The 24396-nt window shown below is 41.1% G+C and overlaps 1 protein-coding gene across 2 annotated transcripts; it reads left to right on the forward strand.

The window, feature by feature from the left end:
- Positions 1-237: 237 nt before the first annotated feature.
- On the forward strand, positions 238-23731 carry phactr2 (phosphatase and actin regulator 2). 2 transcript variants are annotated; one of them, XM_076075798.1, is made up of 13 exons: positions 238-436; positions 8159-8344; positions 8946-9020; positions 9214-9354; positions 10513-10758; positions 11812-12328; positions 12935-13110; positions 13710-13866; positions 14830-14885; positions 16603-16664; positions 17107-17244; positions 18310-18386; positions 19323-23731. In XM_076075798.1, the coding sequence occupies exons 1-13, from the start codon at positions 394-396 to the stop codon at positions 19336-19338; spliced, it is 1890 nt and encodes a 629-aa protein (XP_075931913.1). In that variant the 5' UTR covers positions 238-393; the 3' UTR covers positions 19339-23731. The 2 variants fall into 2 exon arrangements, with proteins under 2 accessions (XP_075931913.1, XP_075931914.1); XM_076075799.1 differs by lacking the exon at positions 10513-10758.
- The last annotated feature ends 665 nt before the right edge of the window (positions 23732-24396 follow it).

Here is a 24396-nt window from a genome sequence, read left to right on the forward strand (position 1 = left end):
ACTTTTACTTATTTGTACATTGTTGTATTGAATATTGTAAAACGTTCGTCCATCACAGTGTAAACTAGTGGCTGAAGGTGTCGGACCTCTTCACTCTTTGACCCCAGCAGCGCCTCTAATCCGCAGCGAGGAATGAGAGGCATTCTTCAGCTGCTCACAGGAGGAGGAGGAGGAGGAGGAGGGAGGGGAAGTTACGACGTAGTAGCGGCTCTCAGTCAGTCAGTGAACCAAGTTTCCAGCGACTCAGCCATCATGGTCTGAAACTTTGCATTTTTTGAAATGAACTCACTCGGCGGCCGCGGAGGGGATTTAAGCGGCGATAGAAGCCCCTGACCTGGGTGTGTTTCTTTTGGAGGAGGTGGGTGGGGTGGTGTCGGTCCGGAGAAGCTGAATATGGGTCAGACCGCTGTGTCTGCTGTGTCTCAGCCTGCGAGCGGTGAGTGTGTGTGCACATAATGTAACGTTACGTGCCTCCCTGTTGTCACACACACACACACACACACACACACACACACACATTCCGCTATCTTTACTCGGGATGTTTGCTCATTTCTGCCCCTCTTGCTTTGCAACATTTCTGTCGGATAATTCACGGAAACCTCCTCACGGTTCCAACACAGAAACAACGCGCTAAACGGGGTTCGTGCTAATAGGAAGTTAGCTCTCTGAGACGCGCTCGCATCCTCTCGGTTTCTAGTTGTGTCGCTGGTTGCGTTGCCCAACTGTTGGTGAAGCGGACTTCACTGTGAGAGGACGGGTTGTTGTGCAACCGAAGAGTTGCATCGCTGCCGCCGCTGGATGATGAAGTGCTCTGTTGAGTTAATAGGACTTTATGTGTTTAGCAACCGGTTTGAACGGCTCGGTTTGTTTTCCTACAAGACCCCAGAGATCTCTCTGAGGGCTCCGTGCAATCCAGGTGGATTTACATTTAATTCACAGTATGGACCTTATTATCAATAATAAGTGAGCCTATTGTCATTGTTCAGCTAATGGTTATTTTCATTTTTTATTAACTTATTGTGTGTTTGGTCTATCAAAATGTAACCCTTATCAAATTGCCTTTTTTTTTGTCCATTCAACACTTAAAAAAACGCCCAAATGTTCAGTATAAAATGATTTACAATAGAGAGAGGACACTTGAAGGGCTGGGACCACATAATTGTTGCCTGAAAAATGACACAAAAGTTCAGTTTATTGCCACATGATAGAAAGGAAAAGCAGCAAGCCCTCACTTGTACCATGAAATGTCTAATTATTTATTTGTTGATCTCTATTTGGACATTCCTTCCATGTTTTACTCATAACACTCCCAAAACAAACTACTTCAAAAAAAAAAAAAACTTACATCCTTTTTTTAATATATTCTTAATCTCAGTTCCTGTGATTGACGGCCATGCAGGTTTCATTCTCACTGTCAATGTCGAGGGCTGTTTCACACCCGCAGTACAAAGTGAATGCCACTGACTGCAATTTCCCCACCTGATGCAAAAGAAAACCACCAATTCAATAAGCATCACATGAATATGAATCACTGCTTCAGATGAACAAGTATATTCGTTTTAGAGATTGTCGGAGGTAAAACCAACACGAGTCGGCTCCAATACGCCTTGGCTTAGATTCTCCAGGTCCCAGAGAGATTTACACTATTATTCCAAAAGATTTCCCCTAAGTTTGGTGTTTTGATGATGGTGGTAGGGAGGGCGGTCTAAAGTGTGGCTCCAAAATCTCAGGTGGGTTGAGACCTGATATCTCCTGATTTAAATCATAATTCTGCTCCGTTGCCGTTCGTAGTCTTCCTTAAACAAAGTGAGTTGCTCGGTTGTCATATACATGAAAAGGTCGTCCAGCCTGTAACTGAAGATAAACTACTGGATGGATGCATCATGATCTTGAAGCACAGAGTCACTTAAAGCCTTAAAAGATCAAATATGAGACTACATTAGCACAGGAGTGTGTGAGAACGTGCTGTACCTCCACACTTACAAATTGTCTTTTTTTTTTTTTTTGTCCACTGTAGTCCTTTGTCTGTCCGTGAGCCATAAAAGTAAACATTTCCCATTTGCTCACATTTTTCATGGGAACGCTTTAAGGCAGCGAGGCACAGGAAGAGACGAAGGACTCCGGATGAAAACGAAACTGGACCTTTTTTATGACGCTGTCAGCATTTAACAGTAAAGACTCAGACTGTTTTGTAGCACACTTAAGCCAACATGCATAGGGTCCTGAGGCCATAATAGTGATCTATATAGGCTCAGCGTTATATTATGATGCTGTGCTGTGCTTTTAAATGCTGAATCTACAGTACTAATAGCAGGAGGGGGAAATGATCTGTCAGGGTCTTATTGAAAGATCATTAATATAAAACTGATAACCTCTCAGCCTTAATGAGTTATGACTGTGCGTTAAAACGCTGGGAAGCTGCAGTCTCTCCTCCTCGATTTATTTTGGGTCTGTTACTCCTGACTTTAATCCAGCAGGCCCTCTGAGTATCATGAGTTTAACAGGCCTGTGCTTCTCTGGCCTACATTGGAGAAAAGTTTGGAAGAAATGACCCAAGTGTTGAAACATCAGCTAATGCCCAGCGTCGCCCCTCCCTCCTCCGCTCTCATCCAACACCTTCTTTTTTTTTTGCCATATTTTCTTCTTCTTTCCCTGCAAGTTACTGCCCTCCTCCTCCTCCTTCCCACATTTTCTTTTTGCCCCACCTCTCCCCTTCTCTCTCTCTCCCCGTCTTCTCTTCTGTCTCTCTTTGCCTCTTTCTCCCTCTTCGTCCGTTCGTGACGTCCCCGGTGACTTGCAGCGAAGGAAGGAAGCCTCTCCCTTTCCCCCCTCCTCTTCCTCCTCAACACATGTTCCTGCCATAACGCCTGAAACAAAATAGCGCTGGCTGTCGCAGCCCAGCTCTTAAAACAGTGACAGAAATGGGAGACACACGGTTATACTCAACTGATAAAGTCAATACAAGTCGGACAAACAGATGGGAGGAATCTGTTGTGCTGTAAGAACACAGAAAAGTAACCAAACAAAGGTTTCGGGTGAGAGGAGATCCACCAACAAACAACTTCTGCTGCTCAAGCTTTAATGCATGGGGGCCACACGGGGCCCAGGTGTGTCCAATGCCACTGATTAGTCCTCAATCAGGTCTGCAGCCCTGGAGAAAGACAGCACAGACAGAGGGGCGCTCACACTGGCTTTGTTAGAAAACATCGCCACTTTAAGTTAATCTTAACATTACATTTATTTATTTGTTTTACAGTTATTTATCTGATGCTAAACAGCTCACTGACCCCTGCGTGATTACTTCATTGAGGCGTCTGTCGTGTCTCAAGTTGTGTTTCTGATTATCTCACTCATTCCCACAGCTGCTTTATATCCAAACCCTGACTCACCCCTTCAGCGTGACATCGCGAGTCATCCGTACCAAAGTAAAAAAAAAAAGCCTCCCTGTGAAATCCAGTGTGGAATCACCACGGAGTCGAGTCAGCAGCGGCTGTAAAGTGTAATAACGTCCCTGAGTTAACCTGAGGTGGATTGAAGCCACGATGCTGTGATTTAAAAGCTGCAGTCGGTATCATTTTGCTTTGTCTTGGCCGGATCCGTCTTGCCTGAAATGCTGTAAAACTGTAGCTCTGAATTGCCCTCGTTTCAACTTTCCTCGTTGAAGAGGACGTGCTATAATATATTTATTTGTCATATATTGTAGAGCACAAGTTTGTCTTTCCGAGGCTTTGAGGCGAAGCTGCATTGTGTTCTTTAGCTGTCTGTTCACAGCTACCTGACGGTGGTTGATGCTGTTACTTCCTTTAGCTGCTGACAGATGTCTATTCATGCTGTGGTCAAGGTTTGGTTTGACTTCGGGAAAGATCAGGGTTAAAATAAGTACTTGGCAAGGTTAGGGAACCTTTGTCGTCATTGTTACAATAAGATTAGGGAACGTTTGAGGGCATCCTCGCTCAAAAATAACGTCACCTGACTTCCTCCTTTGCTCCGAATGTACAAGTTTTGTCACTTGAAACTAAACGTATGTCATTTTGGGGAACTTCCTGAAACGACTAATGCTGCCGTTGTTGTGGTGACAGCTTCGTTTCGTGGGGGTCTAGAGCAGTGGGTCCCGAAGAACAGAATTAATACAGGCACATTCTCAATTGTAGTTTAAGGCTCTGCTGCTGTGTGGATTTATGGATAAATTAATAGTTATTATTATTTATCTCAAACAATTAATTAGATTAGGTATGCCACTTGGCATTTCCTTAATTTTCTTTACAAATAACATTAACCCGTTGCGTATTTTGATGTCTCAAAATGTTACGTAAAAGCTAAAGTAAATGTCTTTTAAGTTGTGTAAGTGTACATTTGAATAACGGGATGATTTAGTGTTAAGTTGCTCTCCATTGAGATTTCTTTGAAGATTAACACTTGTGTCATAGAACTGTAGGCGTATGAAAATATCAATTTCCTGTGTTGCAACATGACGCGTATCAGTTTCAGACATCAAAAATGTGATCCGTCTGGATCCTGGCTTCAACCGCTCTAATAAACAAAATCAGGATTTGTTTAGAAGATAATGAAGCACATGTCTGTTGATGAAGAGGACTTTCTGCAAAAGACTGTCGGTTCACTATCTATTTTCTCTTCTCTATTCTCTGTGTCAACATTCATCTTTCTATTTCTCTTTTCCTTTCTCTTCTTTCTCTTTCTCTCTGCGAGTAATACGTCTGTCCATCGTCCATGTTAGGTTCCCACTAGAGGTTTAATCGGTGGGCTAATGGTGATGATAATCTCTGTTACTGATTTTCCCATCATTAGCTGCACAAAGCAGCTGCTGAAATGCACCTATTGTTGCGATTTGATATCAACACAGGAACAGGAAGCGTGTGTGTGTGTGTGTGTGTGTGTGTGTGTGGATGTATACGTGTGTGTGCGAGAGGGAGAATTAAATTGGTGTCTGGGGAGAGCGTGTACTGGCCTCTGCACTGCACTTTTCCATGTCTTTGCTCGTGGTTTTTGTGCTTTTAATTGCCCTATTTGTGAATGTAAATGTTGTTTTGCTACATCCCTCAACAGTCAGGGTCGTAAGGTGAGCACAATCCTACTGAGAGCAGTCAAACCGGCATACTTGTATGTCATGCTGTGATTCAACATGCTGCAGTGTTGCTTTTACATTATTGGGCTGCACAATTTATCAACATTTTATTAATTAAAATCAATTGCAATTGTAATATGGCCTACCGCAATTTTCAAATCGCAGGAGGAGCAATTATTGTCAAAGGCAAAAAGTATGTCAAAATACAGTTTTAAATGAAATATTGTGCTGCACAGATGTCCTGGCCTACACTACGCAATCTTATCGAATTTGCAATCAGTCAAAAATAATCGCAATGAGATATTTTTTCTAAATTGTTCAGCCCTACTAATTTAGGCTGATTAACATTTGTTTCTTGATGACATAACTCTCCTACAGACGGCCAAATACCTGAAGCCGCACCTTAACATTGGATATAATATAGGCTGCTCTGCATTAATCTACCATCACCAGTAAGCAGCATCCAGAGACGGTTTATTCTGATCACTTTCAGCCATCAGTGAGGCGAACTGAGCACCAGATGACCAACAACATCTGGCATCAGCAGTCTGTCGGTGCTGGTGAGAGCCAACCAATTAACAGGCTATAGATTGTTTTCTACTGAGCTGAAGACCAGGATACGGATTAGCTCCATCAGACGAGAAAATATTACAGACGAGTTCAAAAAAATGTGTTTTTCCATTTCCTGGACTTCAACCGCATTCTTTTGATTTACCTTTCAAACGCTGGCTTTGTGCTGTTGGGCAACAGCAATAATTCTTTCTAAATGTTGCCGAGTGTGTTTTCAGCTGTTTTTCTGCTGACCATTTTGCTGCATAAGCCTCTTAAAGGGATTTGAGAAAACTCTGCACTGTTGCCTTTTCAAACGACCTTTGTTATGGTTCTGTCAGTAGTTACTGAGAAGGACACGAGCTGAGAGCAGTTGGTCTTTGCATCTTTACCCATCAGCAGCAAACATCTGATTCAGTCTCATTACTCCATGTGCTCCCATTTCTTAACAGCTAAAGGTTAAATCCCTCCTACCATCTCGCTCTCCGATATTGTCATGGATCATAAAAATGTGTTTGTTGAAGAGATGAGTGCAGGTCAGCATCTCTGACATGTACACAAGATAATAACACACAAACAAACAACATATCCTCGACATTGACGTTATTGTTCTAACAGGCGGAATGATTTAATTTTCCTCCAGTATTTTAATTAAATGCACAGTACTTGTTCAAACTTAATTAAAGCGTGAGCACACACAAACACAAGAGACATAAGGATCCAGTAAGTGCAGTGTGGTACAGTAGAAACTGTCACGACTGCTAAACCCACAGGGAAATAACATGACTCAAAGGCAGGACCCAGAGGTGCAGTAAGACAGTCTTTACTAATCAAACAGGTTCGGTACACACGAGATCCGTCGGATAATCAGGCAAACAAAGCAGGCAAGGACGAGGCAAACACGAAGTCTATAATAGCAGGCAGAGAGATCAGAGAAAAACCAGGAACACTTAGGAGATTGCTGGACCGCTGGACTCGGGGCAACAAAGACGAAGTGGCACAGAGACTGGGAAACACACAGACTCAATACACAGAGGAGGTGAGGATGATTAGGCACAGGTGAATCCAATCGGAGGGCGGGGGAGACAATCACATGGGCGGGAAAATACACAAGGGCAGGAAGAGAAGTCTCTGAAACGAGAGGAGAGGAATACAGAATAAAACAGGAAATAATGGAATGTTAAAATAAAAGTAAACATAAAGAGCAGGAAGAGACATGGCGATGACGAGAGTTTTTTTGATTGATCAGCGGAAATAAAATAAAAAAAATATCTCTGGTTCCGCTGCAGTCCAACAATGCCATTGTGTAATGCTAAATCAGTGGAGTACTCTTTTTTTTTTTTTTTTTTTAACAAATTAAATGCCCTAAAACAACTGCTAACATGCTGTAAACTCTCCCTAACGGTCCTGACCAGCCTCAGACTCAAACTTCAGCTCCTAGCTGCTACAATAACTTGACGTTCCTTTGAGGGAATTCATTTAGTAATTTGAAGGTACAAATTATGATGTTCAGGAAAAATTACCTAAAGTGTGTTAGCAGAGATAATAACCTTTTGATCCCTGCTGGGCTCCCTAGAGCGAGTCAGCAGAACTGAAAAAACAAAAACCTTCCTCTCCTTGAATCTGAGGAATCACACACCACCTCTCTTTCCTCTGTAAGGTTCCGGTATGACGCGCATATACACACACACACACACACACACACACACATAGATAAACACACACACACACCATCTGCACACTGCCTGAAGTCTTCCAGAGGGTTCACAGGACTTCTTATCTTTCAACAGGAAGAGGAGGACTTGTGGAAGGACAGGGATCTAACCAAGACACACACACACACACACACACACACACTGCAAGTACTGTACGAATATAGAGTTAGGAATGATATTCCTGCTCAGCCGTTGAACACTGAGAGAAACAAGATATTAATGCAGCAATGTACAGCGAAATGGTCCATGACAATAGTAAAAAAAAGCAACTAAAAACATTTATTGAGTTCAACAAAAGAGGCGTCTTTACCTATGCAGATTGTTTCAGTTGAGTTTTTTTTAACGGCCATAAATAGATAAATCTTTACAGTAAAATGATTCTACTTATTGTATCCTATCTTGTTGTTAGGTAACCACTTCAGTACCGTACATTTTAGACACGTAGGGACTTAAGTTGCAATGTTTTAATGTGGGCAAGATATCCAATGTGTCATGAGTTAGCGTGTGATTTCATCCACATCCTTTATTTCATACGACAACAGGGATCATAATGAAACTAGTCAGTGTTTTGCAATAGGAACAAGAGAAAAGAAGACTTTGTTTGCTTGAAGTTAATCTGGATATAGTTTCCCCGAACACATTCAAGTCCAGCATTAGCCGTGAACAGATCACATTATTGTTTATGTGATGTATTATCTCAATGCATCACATAAAGCTTCACCTCGTGCATGTAGAGAACTGTGGTGCACGCTTGTGTTTGTTTCATGGTGCTGATGTTCTGTTTTTGTATTTCTGCACGTGTGTCTTGTAGTTGATGGGTTGGAGAAATCATCATCGCTGGCCAGCTGTGACGTGGTGGTGGACAGCGCCACCAATACCCAGAATGCCCCTCCAACACGGCAGCAACGAGGCAAGCTGTCGTCAATAGGAAAACTGTTCAAACCCTGGAAGTGGAGGAAGAAGAAGACCAGCGACAAGTTCCAGGATCTCTCCAAAGGTAGGACGTCTTGCGTGTGCGTGTGTGTGTTGAGTGAGGATTCGCTCTCATCAGTCAAGTGTCTATACAACGTCATGTCTTGCATTTTTGGACTTGTGCTAAACAGAGGAGCTTTAAAAGGAAAAGAGTGAACGGGTTTGTTTGTAGCTCTCACTGATTCATTCCTGAAGTGTTGGCTGGGAAATAAAAAGGGACAGAAGTAAATACAAAAAGCTCTTTTTCTTCATGGCTGCCAGGTCTATGTACATATTAAAATGTTTGAACCCAAACCAAACCCAGCTAAACCATTTACTTGGAAGGGAAAACAAACATGGACATTGAAATTGAAATCTAACATTGTTTTGGAGCCGCAATTGTCTGGCTTGTTCAGTCTTTCTGTTTTATGGAGTGTACAAAACCTCGCTTTCTCGTGAGAGAAAAACAGCAGCAGTTCTGACTTAGTTCCTCATCTTGACTTTGACTATACGTGGCGCTGACACATGCCATTTAGCAAAAAGAAGAGGAAAGTGGCTGTTGTGCAATGCGTTTGTAGAATTCTGTGTAAATCGTTTGCTGTAGCTAAAAAGACAAGATAAAGGCCTTCATCTTATTGATCTTTCAGTTCTGGAGAGAAAAATCTCCACCAGACAAACGAGGGAGGAGCTCATCAAGAAAGGAGTTCTCATCCTTGACCAAGGTCTGTCTGATCATTCTTTCACATGTTTCTTCGTCATTTACACTTGAAGTTCAGCTCCTTCAAACGTGATGACATTTGCCTGTTGCCAGTAAAAGCAAAACCCAAAAGTCTGACCTCTGCTTCCGAGCAACTGAACACCTCTGGAAAGCAGAGGTTTTCGTTAAGCTGGTAACTATTGTTTATCTCCTTTTAGATGAAACGATCAGCAGTGAGAATCTGAATGGGCACGCCACATCTAGTGTGACATCAGAGAAGGTCAAAGTTGACATTGAGTCTCCAGAAACGGCGCTGGAGGAGCAGGCCACCGGGCCCGACAGCACTGAGGACAAAACAGGTAACTTTTGGATGAGTCACTGCATCTAACATGAGCTTTTGTCACACCAGGGCTAGTTGGTGTCCTTAACTTTCTGATCTCTGTACTAGTTGACACTTCAGCCCTGGAATAGTAGTTTCTCACTTGTATAGTATAGCTGAAATGATAATTAACTTTGTTGAGGCGTTTGTCTTGTTCTTGAATTTGACAAACTTCCATTTTCAAAATTAGAAGTGGCTAATTGTTACTGTTAAGCTCAATTATCACAGTGACAACACTTTGGATTGAGCATAAATTATACAATTTGAAAGCCACAAAAGAAATAATGAGATTGGCACAATTTTATGTGCCAATCTATGTGTACGTGCGACAATTGTACACTTAGAAGGAAAAAAAATAAGAACAGAAGAGGTTCTTTCTCTCCAGTTTCATCATGAATAACCATGATTTGTTTTACGCTTCAAGCAGAAAGAAATATTTTATGGTCCAAGTGTCTCGTTTTTTTCTTGGAAAATGGAGATATTCTGTATCCACAGTGGTATTAATGTGTCCAGTAGAGAACAAAGATAATGATTTATATGCTCGAACTAACACAGCTTCTTTTAGATGTGTGTTGCTTTGAAGTCTTTCCCTCTCGGTCATTTGTACCAGCTGCAGTTTTCTGGCTGGCATTAAATCCTCTGTGGGATCTCTGACGGGGTCTAATGTGTTCAGATAGACATCCCCATTGTACCGGCCTGCAGCAGGCGTTCACAGCCGTCTCCTAATGCCTCCCTCGCCCTCAGGAGACCGGCCGCCGTTCTTCTGTCTGATGCTGCCTAAGTGTTGTGCTGTTCTCATCTCAACCCTGTTAGCATTGAATTTAGAGCCGTTTCTTCGTTCATTTGTCAATAATCAGAGAGGCACACGCAACAAACAAATACAGTAGCAGAACACACATGCCTTCACATCGGAGGATGGGGAAGGTTAATGGGTTTTTTAATCCTTCATATCCCAAGCCTTATACATCATTCATGTTGATACAATCTAAATAAAACCTGCCCAAGACGAACAGATCAAACGTCGTCTCTCATCAGCAGCACCTCTGTCCAACTCACCTCTTATCTATCAGTATCTCTTTCTTTGCTTTTCTCTCATGTCCATTTGTGCATCTGTTTGCACAAATGTGCATCTGCTCAGAAAGGTGCGATACTAAACCGCTCGCCCGGGCAAAGCAGGTGCGACCCTGGGACGTTCAAGCTAAAAAACAGCAGAGCCCCACTCTGCCCTCCTCTTCCAAACCGGCGGCTGGCACTGCAGCCACAACTAAGCAAAGAGACGGTGCTTCGGGGACTAAAAAGACTGCCAAAACCACAGGCAAGACAGGCTCATCCACTCAAGCTAAAGCTAACCCACGGAGCACTAACAACACTAGTCGCGGGATTGGTAAGTTCAGCTAGTTGGGACTGAAGCCAGTTTGCCTGTCAGTGTTTTCTCAGTGTTCTCAGTGTTCCTGCCTGCCTCCCTGCATGGAAAATGTGCTTGCATCCTTGTTTGAAGGGAATGAAGACTCGCTATAAAGCTGTCTGCACCTGTAAACCGTGGCGTCATGTTCTGGAAGAGTTAGTCGAGTCAAGCTTCTGTCAAGTTGCTACAAAATAGTAGCTGTCTCTCCCTCTTGATTGCATCCTTTCCTCATTAGAAGAGATTTCCAGTGTTGTGAGTAACTGTTTGTGATATCTGTTTCTGAGAATGCAGAAGTGAAAATGTATTTTCTCAGCTCTGTAAACGCCCAATACAACTGTGTGTGTATGTGCACATTTATTTGTGTGTGTGCGTGTGCGAGAGCACATGAGTGTGACTGAGGTCCGACAATCTCATGTGGTTTAGATTGATGGCATGATGCAAGGGCATGATCATCTCGCTTTATCCCTTCATCCTGTGTGTGTGTGTGTGTGTGTGTGCGTGTGTGTGTGTGTGTGTGTGTGTGTGTACGTACTCTATTAACTTACAGCATGGTGGAACATGTGATGTTCATGCAGTCTTTTCTGGAGGACTCTGTGTAATTTATTTTAAGTTATTGGCGAAGTGGGACAAAAGTTGTTTTCTTAGTGTTTTAATAACATGTTCAGTACTTTCCTTTCCTCAGGCTTCCTTCAATACTGCTTCTGCCCAAGTCAGCTGGGACAAAAAGGAGCATTTACTACATTTCCCCCATAGACCTTTTTTTCTTAATAAAAATCATATTAACTGTACATTTATAAAAGACATTGAAAATATTTTTGACTGCAAAAAAAGATTCCTAAATCTAAGTTGGACTAAATACTAGTATAAGACAAAGAATCTGTATAGATAGGACAGGATTCACACCTACAGAAGATTGAGAGTTTTCGTTTCTGTAACCTGTGTGTCTTCTGTGGGAGGAAATTGGAGCATCTTGAGGAAAGAAAAAGTCTAATATTTCTCTTCTATCTTTCCCATGTTCCTGTTTCTCCTCAGCCAAATCCTCCCATCCAAAGAAGACAGGATTCACAGCAAAAAATACCCCCACCTCTCGTTTCCGTGCATCTAAGGATGCTTTAGCACAGACGGAGGCAACCGATGCAAGGACGAACCGGAAATCAAACACTTCCACCTCTTCCTCCGTACCTCAAAAGGCCCCCGTAGAGACTCCGAGCCAGCCAGGGGAGTTCAAATCCTCTCTCCTTTCTTCAAACACTTCATCTAAAGCCTCAGGCAATGACACAGAGGGAACTCATGCTGCTTCTCAACCTGCTCCAGAGCCTAAATCTGCTCCCAATGCCTCCATTGCTGGGGAGGAGACCCACAAGGGTATGGGTCCTGGACCCGCCATCCAGTCTCCCCATATCAACACCGCTACAGAGGACACTTCCTTCACAGTGGGAGAGACGGGCAGCGGCTCACAGGGGGAGAAACGGGGGAGAACGGGAGGGGAGGGTGGAGAAGAAGAGAAGAAGAAAGGAGAAACGGAGTCTGCTGCGGAGAACAGCCCGAGGTAAAAATGTAGTAAGGACATGAGAGGTGGTGAAACATTCCTCATGTTTCTTATACATCTCTAGAACATCTCTACACAGTAGTCGTACTGTCGTCACATGATACATGCTAAAAAAAGGATGGCTGACAATATATCTATATTTTTAATTCATTGAGTTCAATAAAATATTGACATTTACAGATCTCAGAATTTGTCCCATTTCAACAAATATGTGTGCTTTTATTCAATTTGTATTCATTTACTGAAGCGAGACGTGACGGGTGACAATAGACCAGACAGAACTTACTACATTTGGTGACATGACAGGATAAAAATGACGGGGCAAAACAAACTAAACAAAAATAAATAGGCAAATAATGAAAGTTAGATTTTGTGGTGTAAGGTGTATGTGTGTGTTAGCGATGCTGCAGTGCAGTCTGTTGTGTAAGGTTCCTGTGTGTGTGTGTGTGTGTGTGTGTTTTTGTGTGTGTGTGTGGTGTAGAGGAGCAATTGGAGGTGTGAGGTGGAGACAGAATAGAGATGGAGAGGAAGAGGAAGAGGAAAAAGAAAGAAAGAGGGAGTAATAATTACAGTGAGCTCACGCTGTCTTGTTATTGTTTCCTGCAGGTCTGCAGAGGCCCAATCTGAGAGGCCACAGGGTCTCAGCGTGAACACGGAGCGGGCCATGGTGACGGTGATCCCCGATAGGCCGAGATACAGCCAAACCAGCGACTCTGACTCTGACGGACCAATCCTGTACCGAGAGGAGGAGGAAGACGAGGAGGAAGACGAGTACACAACCAGTACGGGATTAATTGTGTACTCCTAGAACTCGTACGGACATTTCAGAGAAGCTCCTCGTGACCACACATCGTTAACTTTGACGTGTTGGTGTTTCGTATGAGGCCTTGTGTGAGGTTTCATTAAGGATAGTCTATTTATTTTGTAAACGCTGTTAAAAATGCCGGAAGGAACAAGCAGCTCTAGGTTTTTATTTACATTTGACACAGAGATGCATGTTCCTCAGAGTACATTGAGTCACCAGTTCATTAGGTTACTCTTGTAGTTTCACACAGTCTGTACATTCCAACAAGTCATGGTCATTAGCACCTGCAGTTTGTGGTATGTATCAAGCTGACCTCTGTTTTAAGTGTCACTTAGGGTTCGGTTGAGCTTCGGAACAGAAAGAACAGACCATAATGACTTAAAGGGTGTCATGATAGTTGATGCTAAGCATGTCAGCTCTAGAATAACCCAAACGGCTGACATCGTTAGCTATAGGCTGATCTTTGGACCGTCGGTGGACACAAACAAGCCGCCATTACTGCGGTGGCATCTCAGTTGTCCATGCAGGTGGTTAAGAAGCCTGTGACTAGTTCTCACTGTTGTGTCTTTGTTCCAGGCGCTCTGGCCATGAAGATCCGCCGACGAGACACCCTGAACATCAAGCTACGGAACCGTCCCAGCAAGAGAGAGCTGGAGGAGAAAAACATTCTGCCGAAGAGCTCTGAGACGGAGAGACATGAGCAACGGCAAATGATAGGCTCCAAACTAGTCAGGTACACACACACACACACACACCTACACACAGCATGCTGTGAAAATGTAGCAAGCTGTGAATTTTCATAGTAGATCAGCAGGGAAACAACAGAGACTGTTTAATTTTTTGTGTAGTTGTGGGCGGTGTGCTGGTACAAATGATGCACTTTAAAACTCTGTCTTTAAGTTTAGTTTGGCTTTTTCTACCAGATGAGGCAGAACGGCTGGTGACAAACAGCCTTTGGATTAACAACAAGAAAAGTGTGTGAAATAAAAAATAGTTTCAAACAAACAATGCAATGTATAAAAAAAGATATATATTTTAAATGTGCCACGTTTCGATCTAACGGAGATCTTCGATATTAAAAAGGTCTCCATCAACGAGCAGTATGTAGACACAAATACGTTCATTACTCAGGTGATTGTGATCTGCATGATTGAGAGTCAGTCTACTCGCAAGTTGGTCCAATCAGAGCAGAGCTGAACAAATAGAAACATTAAGATCAATATTGAATCAGCATATATATTAAATATAACATCAAATCAAATATATATTATACATCACAAAAACAAAAATATCCTAGAAACTACTAGATGTAGAAAAAAAAACATTAAAATGTAGAAAAGTAGAAGTACATTAGTAAAATAATAGTAGAAAATAGTAATATATTATTTGCCAAAAAAGAAAAGAAATTGTCAGGAATACAGCCAAGTTCATCTTAGCAATAGGCCAGAATTTGTGTTAACGCCTACATGTTAAATACAATACCTAAGAGGTTGATGAGAATAAATGAAAACTACTATATTAAAAAATACAAAAAAGTCATATACTACTTGTCCAAAAATATATATAATATTTTCGGGATACAAAGTTATAAAAAAACAAAAGAAATCACAAATGTTTGTCTTAAGTCAGTGTAATGTTGTTCAGTCTCGTGTGCTCCTCGTAGAAGAAGTATGTGAACCCAGTTTTGTCTTTTCAGGCGCCTGAGCCAAAGACCCTCCACAGAGGAGCTGGAGCAGAGAAACATCCTCAAGCGTAAGTTCATGAAATATCTATTAAACTGAGCGGTGATGCTGTGCAACTTGAAATGAACTGTCTAACATATATATCTGAGCAAGAAAATGGATGTTCCAGGTTGAACCAGGTGTTGCCAGGTACAATATGACTTGTGTGTCTCATTAATCAGATAGTTGAGACAGAATATGGCCGTGTAAGCTACGAGTTACATTGTGCGCAATACACACACTACACGTAAATATCAAATATTATTTGTGTGTCATGCTACAAAGCAGGCCTGAAATCATCTGCTGGAGGGTTTGCTGGATCACTTTTTGTGCCAATTTCAGAGACTTAAAAGAAGCATTTAAGCTTTGAGTATTATAATTTCAAAGTCGTGGTCTAACAAAACCAGTTTCAAACTGCTTTTTCTCCTAAAAGCTAAGTAAATATGTTTTATGCTAAGTGGAAAATAAGTGAAAATAGCAGCCCACTATTACGAGTTTGAATACAGCGGATACAACACAGGAAATTAAAATTCAAAGCTCAGAAGAACAGTTTAACATGACCACAAAGGAACTTAAAGATTAACTGAACAGTATTTCTGATCAAGTTCATTCATTTGTTAATACAGTTGTTCCATAAAATACTTTGAAATATACAACAGCTGTTTAACTGCCAGGATGAACCTTCGGCTTCACGGCTGGCTGGTGTAGTGATACAGATCTGCCGACGTAAAGGGGGCTGAAGGGCACGTGTTTACCTTTTGTACCCAGACTGTGCATCCAGTTGGTTCGCAACTTCAGTGCTTGGCGTCCATCTGGAGGTGTTGTTGCTTTTAAGTGTCGCCGTTTACAGTGTAACGCACAGCCTGCGTCCCTCCGATGTGTACAGCATGAAGAACAAGATGACGGATATTTATTGCGTAACTTTTAATTTAGGAAGAAACACCAAAAGCAAAAAGCAGTTCTGCTCACTTGTTCTGATTATGGGACAGAAGGTGAGATAGTTATTTCAGTCTCTGATACTATACACACTCTCCGGCCACTTTATTAGGTACATCTTTAATTCTTCATGGCATGGATTCGTTCATGGAGCTCCAGCAGGGGAACAACATTCCTCAGGGATTTAGGTCCATATTGATGCAGTTGTTGCAGATTTGTCGGCCGCACATCCATGATGCAAATCTCCTGTCCCACCACCACCATCGTCTGCACACCTCGGTTGTAACAAGTGATTTTTACTGTTGCCTTTCTATCCGCTCAAAGCAGTCGGGCCATTCTCCTCTGGCATCAACAAGGCCTCTTGACCAGAGATCTGCAGCTCACTGGATGTTTTTTTTCTTATTTGGACCATTCTCTGTCAACCCAAGATATGTGTATGTGTTTAAATCACAAAGCAGGTCATCTGGCAACAACCATGCCAAGTTCAAAGTCACTTGAATCAAATTTCTTCCCCATTCTGATGCTTGATTAGTCTACATGCCCAAATGCATTTAGTGAGTGAGTGTGCTACATATATTATACATCCATAAAGACGCTACAAGAGAGAATGCATTACATATTCAACTCACATATTACATTCTTTCTCTAGAATAAATCAAAGGATATAGGTTCTGTTTATGTTTATGTTTATGCTTCACAGCCATGGACACATTTTAATATGGCAAATCAAATCTTGCTGTTTATAAATAGAAGCAGAAGCTTGTTGCAGACACAGTAGTTGTGAAATGACTCTGTTGGCTTTTTGCACGCAGAAAAGAATGAAGCAGAGGAGCAAGAAGCTAAGCAGGAGTTAAAAAGGAGACTCTCCAGAAAGGTACTGTAAACACCAACCACACACACACACACACACACACACACACACACACACACACACACACACAGAGAGACACACAAAGAGAGAACAGATAGGACACAGTGAGTCTATATTTAGCTGCTAATATGTTTTGCTCCACCTTATGATTCACATTAGGAGGCAGAAAAGATGCTTTTTTGGAGATATCAGCCCATCTAGTGGACACAGATGGAACTGAGACTTTCAGTCTCTAGTTCTTGTGATTAAAGAAAACATTTGCTTCCAAGAAACCTTTAAAATAATAGAGGGTGCAATAATAAAAGTATGCATAAGCATATCGCCATATACAGTATGTTAGACTTATAACTTAAGACTAAAAAGGACCATTGTTGAACTTTGATGTTTATAGTCTAATTGCTCTCTTTCTTCCTGTGTGTGTTTGTGTTTGTGTGTGTATGTGTAGCTGAGTGTGAGGCCTACGGTGGCAGAGCTCGTCGAGCGCAGGATTCTGTGTTTTAACGAGTACGTGGAGGTAACGGACGCCAAAGACTATGACCGGCGGGCAGACAAACCCTGGACACGGCTTACTCCCGCTGATAAGGTGCTACAGCTAATACGCTGCATTGTAAAATCTTGACTATTTGTTTCTTATTGTTTGACTATTTTTTTTTCTTTATTATGTTATCAATTCATCCAGCTGTTGCTAGTTGTTTTACATACTTTATAAATGTGTAACATTGCGTTTTATATCGGCATGAACATGTGAGTGAACTGCAGGTGGTTAAAGGATGTCAAACTAGACCACATGGCCAAAAGTACGAGGACACCTGAACGTTACACCCATATGTGATTGTCGACTGTGTTATTCCAAAACCTTGAGCAGTGATCTGATGACATAACAGCCTCCTCTCTTCTGTGGAGGCTGTTGTTCCACCTGATGAAATTCACCTCAGCTTGCATGAAGTGAGATGATACATGTGTCGATACGCAAAGAATATAAAGGCAGGCATGCAGCAGATCTACTGTACAAACGTAAACCCTTGGGGATCGCTGGAGGGCAGTTTCTATGTCCAGCCTGCCCTCTGCTGTTGATGTTTAAAACTGCACAACATAGAGAAATCCCAGACCGTCGACCTCCTGAGCGCTGAACCCTCACCGACTTTAATCTGCATCAACTGCACAGCAGCAACAGAGGAAGAGACACATGCTGTATGAGGAAAGAGACAGGACTCCATGTTACCAGATCCTTTTTCATATATAGTTTGATAAAACTAACTTTCTGAATACAATAATCTTTTATATAATTTTTATGTTGTTTGACAACAGCAGACAAAAATATATCAACATAATCCCCAGGGAACAAAGAACAATGCACGTTTGCTGCTGTGTACATTGTTCATGTGTACATTGTTCTTGCCAGTACATTACAGCATTACATTATGAATTGTGGATAGTTCCCTGAAGCAAAGTCTGCAGCTACATATTTATGTAAAGTACTCACAAATAGCTCAAAAGGTCCAATGGGATTAGAGTAGAAAACACAGCTGTGTAATAACTGTGTTTTGATGTTGAATGTGTGTTTGGGGAACAGGTGGCCTTGTCCTGCTAGTTGCATTTTTATGAGATTTGTTTGTGTGTGTGTGTGTTTGTGTTTTCTGCCCCTCAGGCTGCTATCCGTAAGGAGCTGAATGAGTTTAAGAGCAGAGAGATGGAGGTTCATGAAGACAGCAAACAGTTCACCAGGTACTCGAGCGGTCGATGACCACCATTTAGTCGACCCGGACGATAACTCACACTTCATTAGTGATTCATCCCCATGAATCCTGCAGTTTACGAGTTCACATCGATCAATATTTGTATTACTCTGATCCTCCAGAGCCGTTTCCACCAACATTAACTAAAGCCATGATCTAAGCACCTCGGTCGACTCCAGTTCCTTCGCCGAGATCTGTGTGACTTGGCTTCATATTGTATCGCTGTACAGAGCGCAGAGAGATCAGTTGAAAATGTCAATTTATATTGCAATTTGAGAAAAAAAGTGTAATCTGAACACTATTAACCGTGAATCGTTTACCTGTTTATATTCTTATGACCCATACTGTTAACCTGATTTTGGCATTGTATATGTTGTATATATTTTGGATTTGCACCTTATTGTTATTGTTATCCAAGACTTTTATATATGCATGTTTTATGTTTGCACTTAATTGCAACTGCTACACAGCAATTTCCCTCTGGATAGATAACGTTTTATCTTTTTGTATTCCGTCATAATTTATGACACTAAAAGCAACTTTATCCTTGCTGCAGTGTTCCGATCAGTCATAAATCCTCAGCACAAAAACACTCCAAAAACGTCATGACACCGGACCATTTTCTATTTTCAAGGAATCTATGAATTCATTTTTGTTAGGGTAAGGATGTTTGAGTGTTTTTGTACCTGGTGAAGATTCATTTTGGATCAAAACTGGGCAGCAGTAGGTGATCGAATGCACTTCATTTTTGTATGTGGTTTAGGGCTGTCACTTTAAAAAAAAAAAAATCAAGTTGGAACAAATGAGAACTAACAACCCACTGCAATGTAACCCTAAACTACGTTGTCTGATTGATTTGTACATATTACATTCATATTGTGCATGTGTGTGTTGTATTTTCACACTTGTGTGTTTGTATTTCCAGATTCCATCGGCCCTAAGCGCTCTCACTGCCAGCTGGAGGTCAGCACCACAAGCTCTCCGGTCCACAGCTCCCAGCAGTCCCCCCGGCCCTCCAGACCCTCAGACCCTCAGTACACAGCTCAGTCCATTTTGCTTTGGGATCCTCTTGCAACTGATGATATACATTCCTGTCAATAGTGACAGTAACAGGTGTGTCTTAAGGCCTTGACCATCCATGGACACCAGTGAAACTTTTGCACATATCTATAGTCAGAACATTGGTGTGCATAGCGCTCCGATTAGATTATTTATTGCAGATGGCCAGAACATGCTGGTATGTGATGCTCTTTTTGTTGTTTTGGTTCACTTCATCACAGAGAGGCTCCAGGGAGGGAAAAATTGGGCAAATTTACCTTCTTAGTATAGTGAATGTGGCTCAGCTGTACTCAAGAGTTTGTGTACTTGCCAAGGTATGCCTTGTTACTAACTGCCAAATGTCCATATATGGGCATCCTCCTAGAACAGGAAATGGCAGCCATTGGATGGTTGCGTGCTGGTGTCAGTGCCTATGTCATAGATCAGAGGGGAGGAGAGGCAGTTTGTTCTGCTCCGATGTGCCTCTCGGAGTTGAAATACTGCAGTTCAGTTTTAGACATATTTAAAGTATATTGCCACTAGAGGGCATTATGACATTAGAGTTATAGTCTGTGAGGATGAAGATGTGAATGTAGATGAAGAATAATCTGCAAGTGTTGTATTTATAACTCGGTGGGCACCCGAGGCTGTTAACAGTGAAGTGCAATGGGAATCACTCCAATTCTAGACAATTCTAATCCCTCGGCACTCCCGATGATACACGATGACCATGCACCATCATATACTGTGTCTTATGTTGAGTTATTAAGTGCAAACCTCTGTTCACAAAGTGCGGGACTTGCTGTTTAGAGGATCTACTTTTTCAAGCTTTGACTTCACTAATTTGGTGCCAAAGAAAAAGCTGATATTTGATTCTATGTTGGTCTTTTGTGTGGCGGACTTCCTGTGATAAATGGCGAACAGGCACTGAGAGTTTCCCCACTGAAGCAATCAACAGTCCTCTTGAAAAAGTCGAGAAGTACTTTATTTTCCATTTTCCTTGAACGTGCTTTTGCGATTGAATCTGTCAGCCCATGATAGATACGCAAGGAGAGACCTGCTGACAAGTGGTCCTTATACATTTTGCCCTAACATGCACCTTAAATCCAGTGGTAAAGATCTGTTTTTATCAACACACAGTTTGATTTGATGTAAGGCATGTAAAGCAAAAGTAATATATTGATATGTGTTCTAGTAATGTAAGCAGACACAAGGGAGGGTATGAAGCAGCACAATGTATTTCTTGGAAATATGTTCAGACTTTAGATTTATGGTTTCTCAGCAACGTGGCTGAGGCGGTTTAGTTTTATGGATCTCTAGTGTTCACCTTTGGAGCATTTTCTTCTTTGAAGTGCTCCAATACTTAAGATGTATGTTAATGCAAACGTAAAGGGGATCAATTAATAATGCTTTGTTTTTGCGTGAATGCCAGAATGTCTTGCTGAGATATCAGAAAAAGAAAAGTCACGAGGCGAAATGTGGAAGGACTGATTTGCAGACGGAGAACCTGAACTTATAACATGCTCTCAACTATATAATACAACTGATATACGAAGACGGGACAGAAATAAACCAAAACTTGGCCTAGCTGTTCAAATAAGAATTAAGCAAAAACGTTCATATAAGAATTAAACAAAAACATGTTTTTCATCCCTGCACATTTGGACTATAGCGGAGATGTTGGCTGACAAGTGGTTGACAAATTGAGCTTGAGTCCAAAGGCTTGTGTTCTCATAATAGACCTCCAACCTCGACAACACTCGTCATTCTTACAAATAAGAACTGAAAAAGATCGATTTTATTCTTTCTGCTTCTGAATGTGAATGAGCTTGTAACATGAAATGATGTACAGTGATGGAAAAGAACCAAGAGTATTCATTCATGCGAATGTCTATCATGCTATATATATTGATTATTTTGTACACATACATGTATATCGAGCATGTGCATATATTGAATTCAATTTTACTACAAATATGACCCAATAGAATGTTTTAAACTCGTACTTTTAGTTGTCTTATTTGCCCCAGACAATAGGAAAGAGATGAAGAGTTCAGAACATGTGTAAGTGCTGTTTCTAGGCAGCATGTTAAAAACAGTATGTTGAATAACTGCCACGTCTTAACCAAACCTACCTGTTACCTAAACAGACCATGGACAAGCCAGTATACAGGAAGTTATCAATCAATATCTTATTTTGTATTCTGGTCCACCTTCACTTTAGCTGAAGTCGGGTACAATGCAGTAGATATTTCATGGATGGAGACTCCGTTTAAAAGCAATTTATAAACCTTTCTGGACTTCACTTTTGATTTATTTCTTCCGATGACCGTAGGTCACCTTGCACAAACTACAAAACGAAAAAAACAGGATGTGACTTGAAATTTTATTTGGTTCATGCACAGGATATAATCCAGATGCATTTCATAAGTGAGCAAACAGGATTCGGTCTATAAAGGTGAACATAATGCATCAAAGTCTAATAAACATTTTAGATACACAAATGTAAAGTGTTGGTGGAACAGCTGTGCTCATACATATGCTGCTTGCATCTCTGTAGAAAAGACAAGTTCATCTTAAAGACAAGTAACATTTATTTGAACCGAGCCTATTTAGCATTTATAAGCAGTATATAGTTGATGAGTAAATGTTTATATAGGTTTAAGCAGATAAAAAGACATTTAAAGCAGCTATAACCAAATAAGTGAGTCCAGCTCATTGTTTAACAGTCGTTACTGTTTTGGCTCCCACTGCTCTCATGGTGTCATTTCTGCCACAACAGGATACTATATACTACCTGCTCAGCAACAAACCGCAGACAGACACAGTAAGCGACTAGCTGGTGAACGTAGTGGGGCATTTAAGACTAAAGAGACACCGCTATTTCCTTCAGGAGTTGGTGGAGACCAAAAACAGCTAAAAGAGAGTGAATATTAGATTTATATTTGCCATTTGGGCTCAAACATGACTCCAAATGAAGGATGATGTTACTCCGTAACTGCTGAATTTGTAAATACGTCGATGTTTGCCATATCAACTGAAGAGTTGTTAATATGTAAAATACATATGTAAAATATTATAACCTATTCGTTATCGTATATAATGTCTAGTTGACTTGATGACAAGTATTCAACACATTTATAAATGGTTTTAAACCTGTCTGGATGATTTTAAATGTGTGAATAGCTCATAGGTAAACAGCCATGAAATACTGTGCTATCAATCATTCATTAGCTGTTTATGCAACAATTATGATGCTAAATCGTAGTTAGAATTGGTGACAAAGTACATTAATACACTTAAAAATGTCTTTATATTTGCTTAGAACTACATTATAGGTAGTGCGTTACGAACCTTTTATGAAGTGTTAATATACTGCTTATAAATAAATAAGTGGTGAAAATAAAAGTGTGACCTAATAAGATTACACTGTTTGTGTAAAACCAGGGTTAGAGCTTGTTGTCTATTTTAACACACAGCTGACTTTCTAATACTGAAACTACTTCAGGGAGTCCTGGTCTGGACTGTCATCACATCTATATCTTATTTTTTGTCCATGCAACACTGATGCATAAATCCATGTTGTAGTCCAGAATGAGGTGCAGGTGTTAAATTATGACCAGTCAGTATTAATCACAAGGAGCGAGTCCTGTAAAAACGTTTACGGCTGCAGTCTGTGTCATCTCATCTGCTATGGAACTGTGAAATAAACACAATAAACCCAAAGAAAAGTTACGATAACCCAACGCTCATTTCTTTGCATCGTTGAAGTATTAAACACACAATTCCTGCCATTATATTTCTTTTGAAAAAATCTCTAAAATTCCAGCTGAGTTGGTTTAAAGCATTCACAGACACTTTGACACTCGTTTTTCCCGGCTGCTGCTGTTAATTTGCAGCACTGGAGGCTTCCACCATGGAAAGGAAAATGTTTACATTTGAGGAGGTCTGCTGTTGTAGTGGTGCTTGAGGCTTCCTTTATCACTTCCACAAACCCCCCCCCCCCCCCCCCCACCCCCACCAAATACAATCAAGAAGCCATAATCAGACTACTGCTGCTGGTGATCCTAAAGCCTTTATTCTTCAACATGTAATTCACAGTCAGGTATCATGATAGGGATCACAAGTGTCAGTCACAATATAAACCCTCCAGCTCTAAATGCATTGATCTTTTTCTTTTTTTGTATTGATCTTTGAAGTCATAGGATGATGTCATATATATATCCCCAAAACAGCTACTGTTGCGTCCAAACTGTGTACATTGTTTTTGTATATAAAGAATCATGGGAAAACCTCTATTTTGTCATCTTGTTTTTTCTCGTCATATGATCAGTAAATACTTTAATCACTTAAGGAAAAATAGGCTTGAGCTTATTACACAGGAATGTATAAATAAAAGCGTGTCAGCAGTAATATGGATGCAAACAGGTAGAGTCCTGAGTATTGTGATTTGTTTTTATAGATTCAGATAAAACATTTGCACGTGCCCAACAAGCCTGTAAGAAAAAAATGTTTTTTTAAATACATTACATCATTCCTTTCAGATCTCCTGAAATAATTAAAAGCTGCACCAATTTTTTTATTCCCACTAATGTCACAAGGACGGAGAAATCTACAGCCTATCTGGACATTTTAACGTCGGGCAATTAGTGCCAATTAAGCCTTTCAAGGATATTATTCTTTTTTTTAAATGAAGAAAGCCTTTGAACACAGCTCGTCTCTTCACCTTCCGTGTGCCCTGAATTTGAATAATTGTCGAGGATGACAGCGTAATAACTCTTTAGCAAAAATGCATTGAACCTCGCTATGCTTTTTGGCTCTCTCCGAGATTCTGGGTTACAAAAGGCCAAACTAATCTGCTGAAAGTGGTCCAGACTGAAATATCTTAACAACTGTCGGATGGATTTTATTATACTATATTCATCCCGGTAAGGGGGAAATTTGTCTCTGCATTTGACCCA

The sequence above is a fragment of the Anarhichas minor genome, unplaced genomic scaffold, assembly GCF_050575085.1.
Source record: "Anarhichas minor isolate MPS153535 unplaced genomic scaffold, ASM5057508v1 ptg000054l, whole genome shotgun sequence".
Classification (NCBI taxonomy): Eukaryota; Metazoa; Chordata; class Actinopteri; order Perciformes; family Anarhichadidae; genus Anarhichas; species Anarhichas minor.

Coding starts and splice junctions, on each gene's coding strand:
- phactr2 (XM_076075798.1), top strand. CDS start 394: ATGGGTCAGACCGCTGTGTCTGCTGTGTCTCAGCCTGCGAGCG. Junction 12,329..12,934: donor GCTGCGGAGAACAGCCCGAG/GTAAAAATGTAG, acceptor TGTTTCCTGCAG/GTCTGCAGAGGCCCAATCTG. Junction 13,867..14,829: donor ATAGGCTCCAAACTAGTCAG/GTACACACACAC, acceptor TTGTCTTTTCAG/GCGCCTGAGCCAAAGACCCT.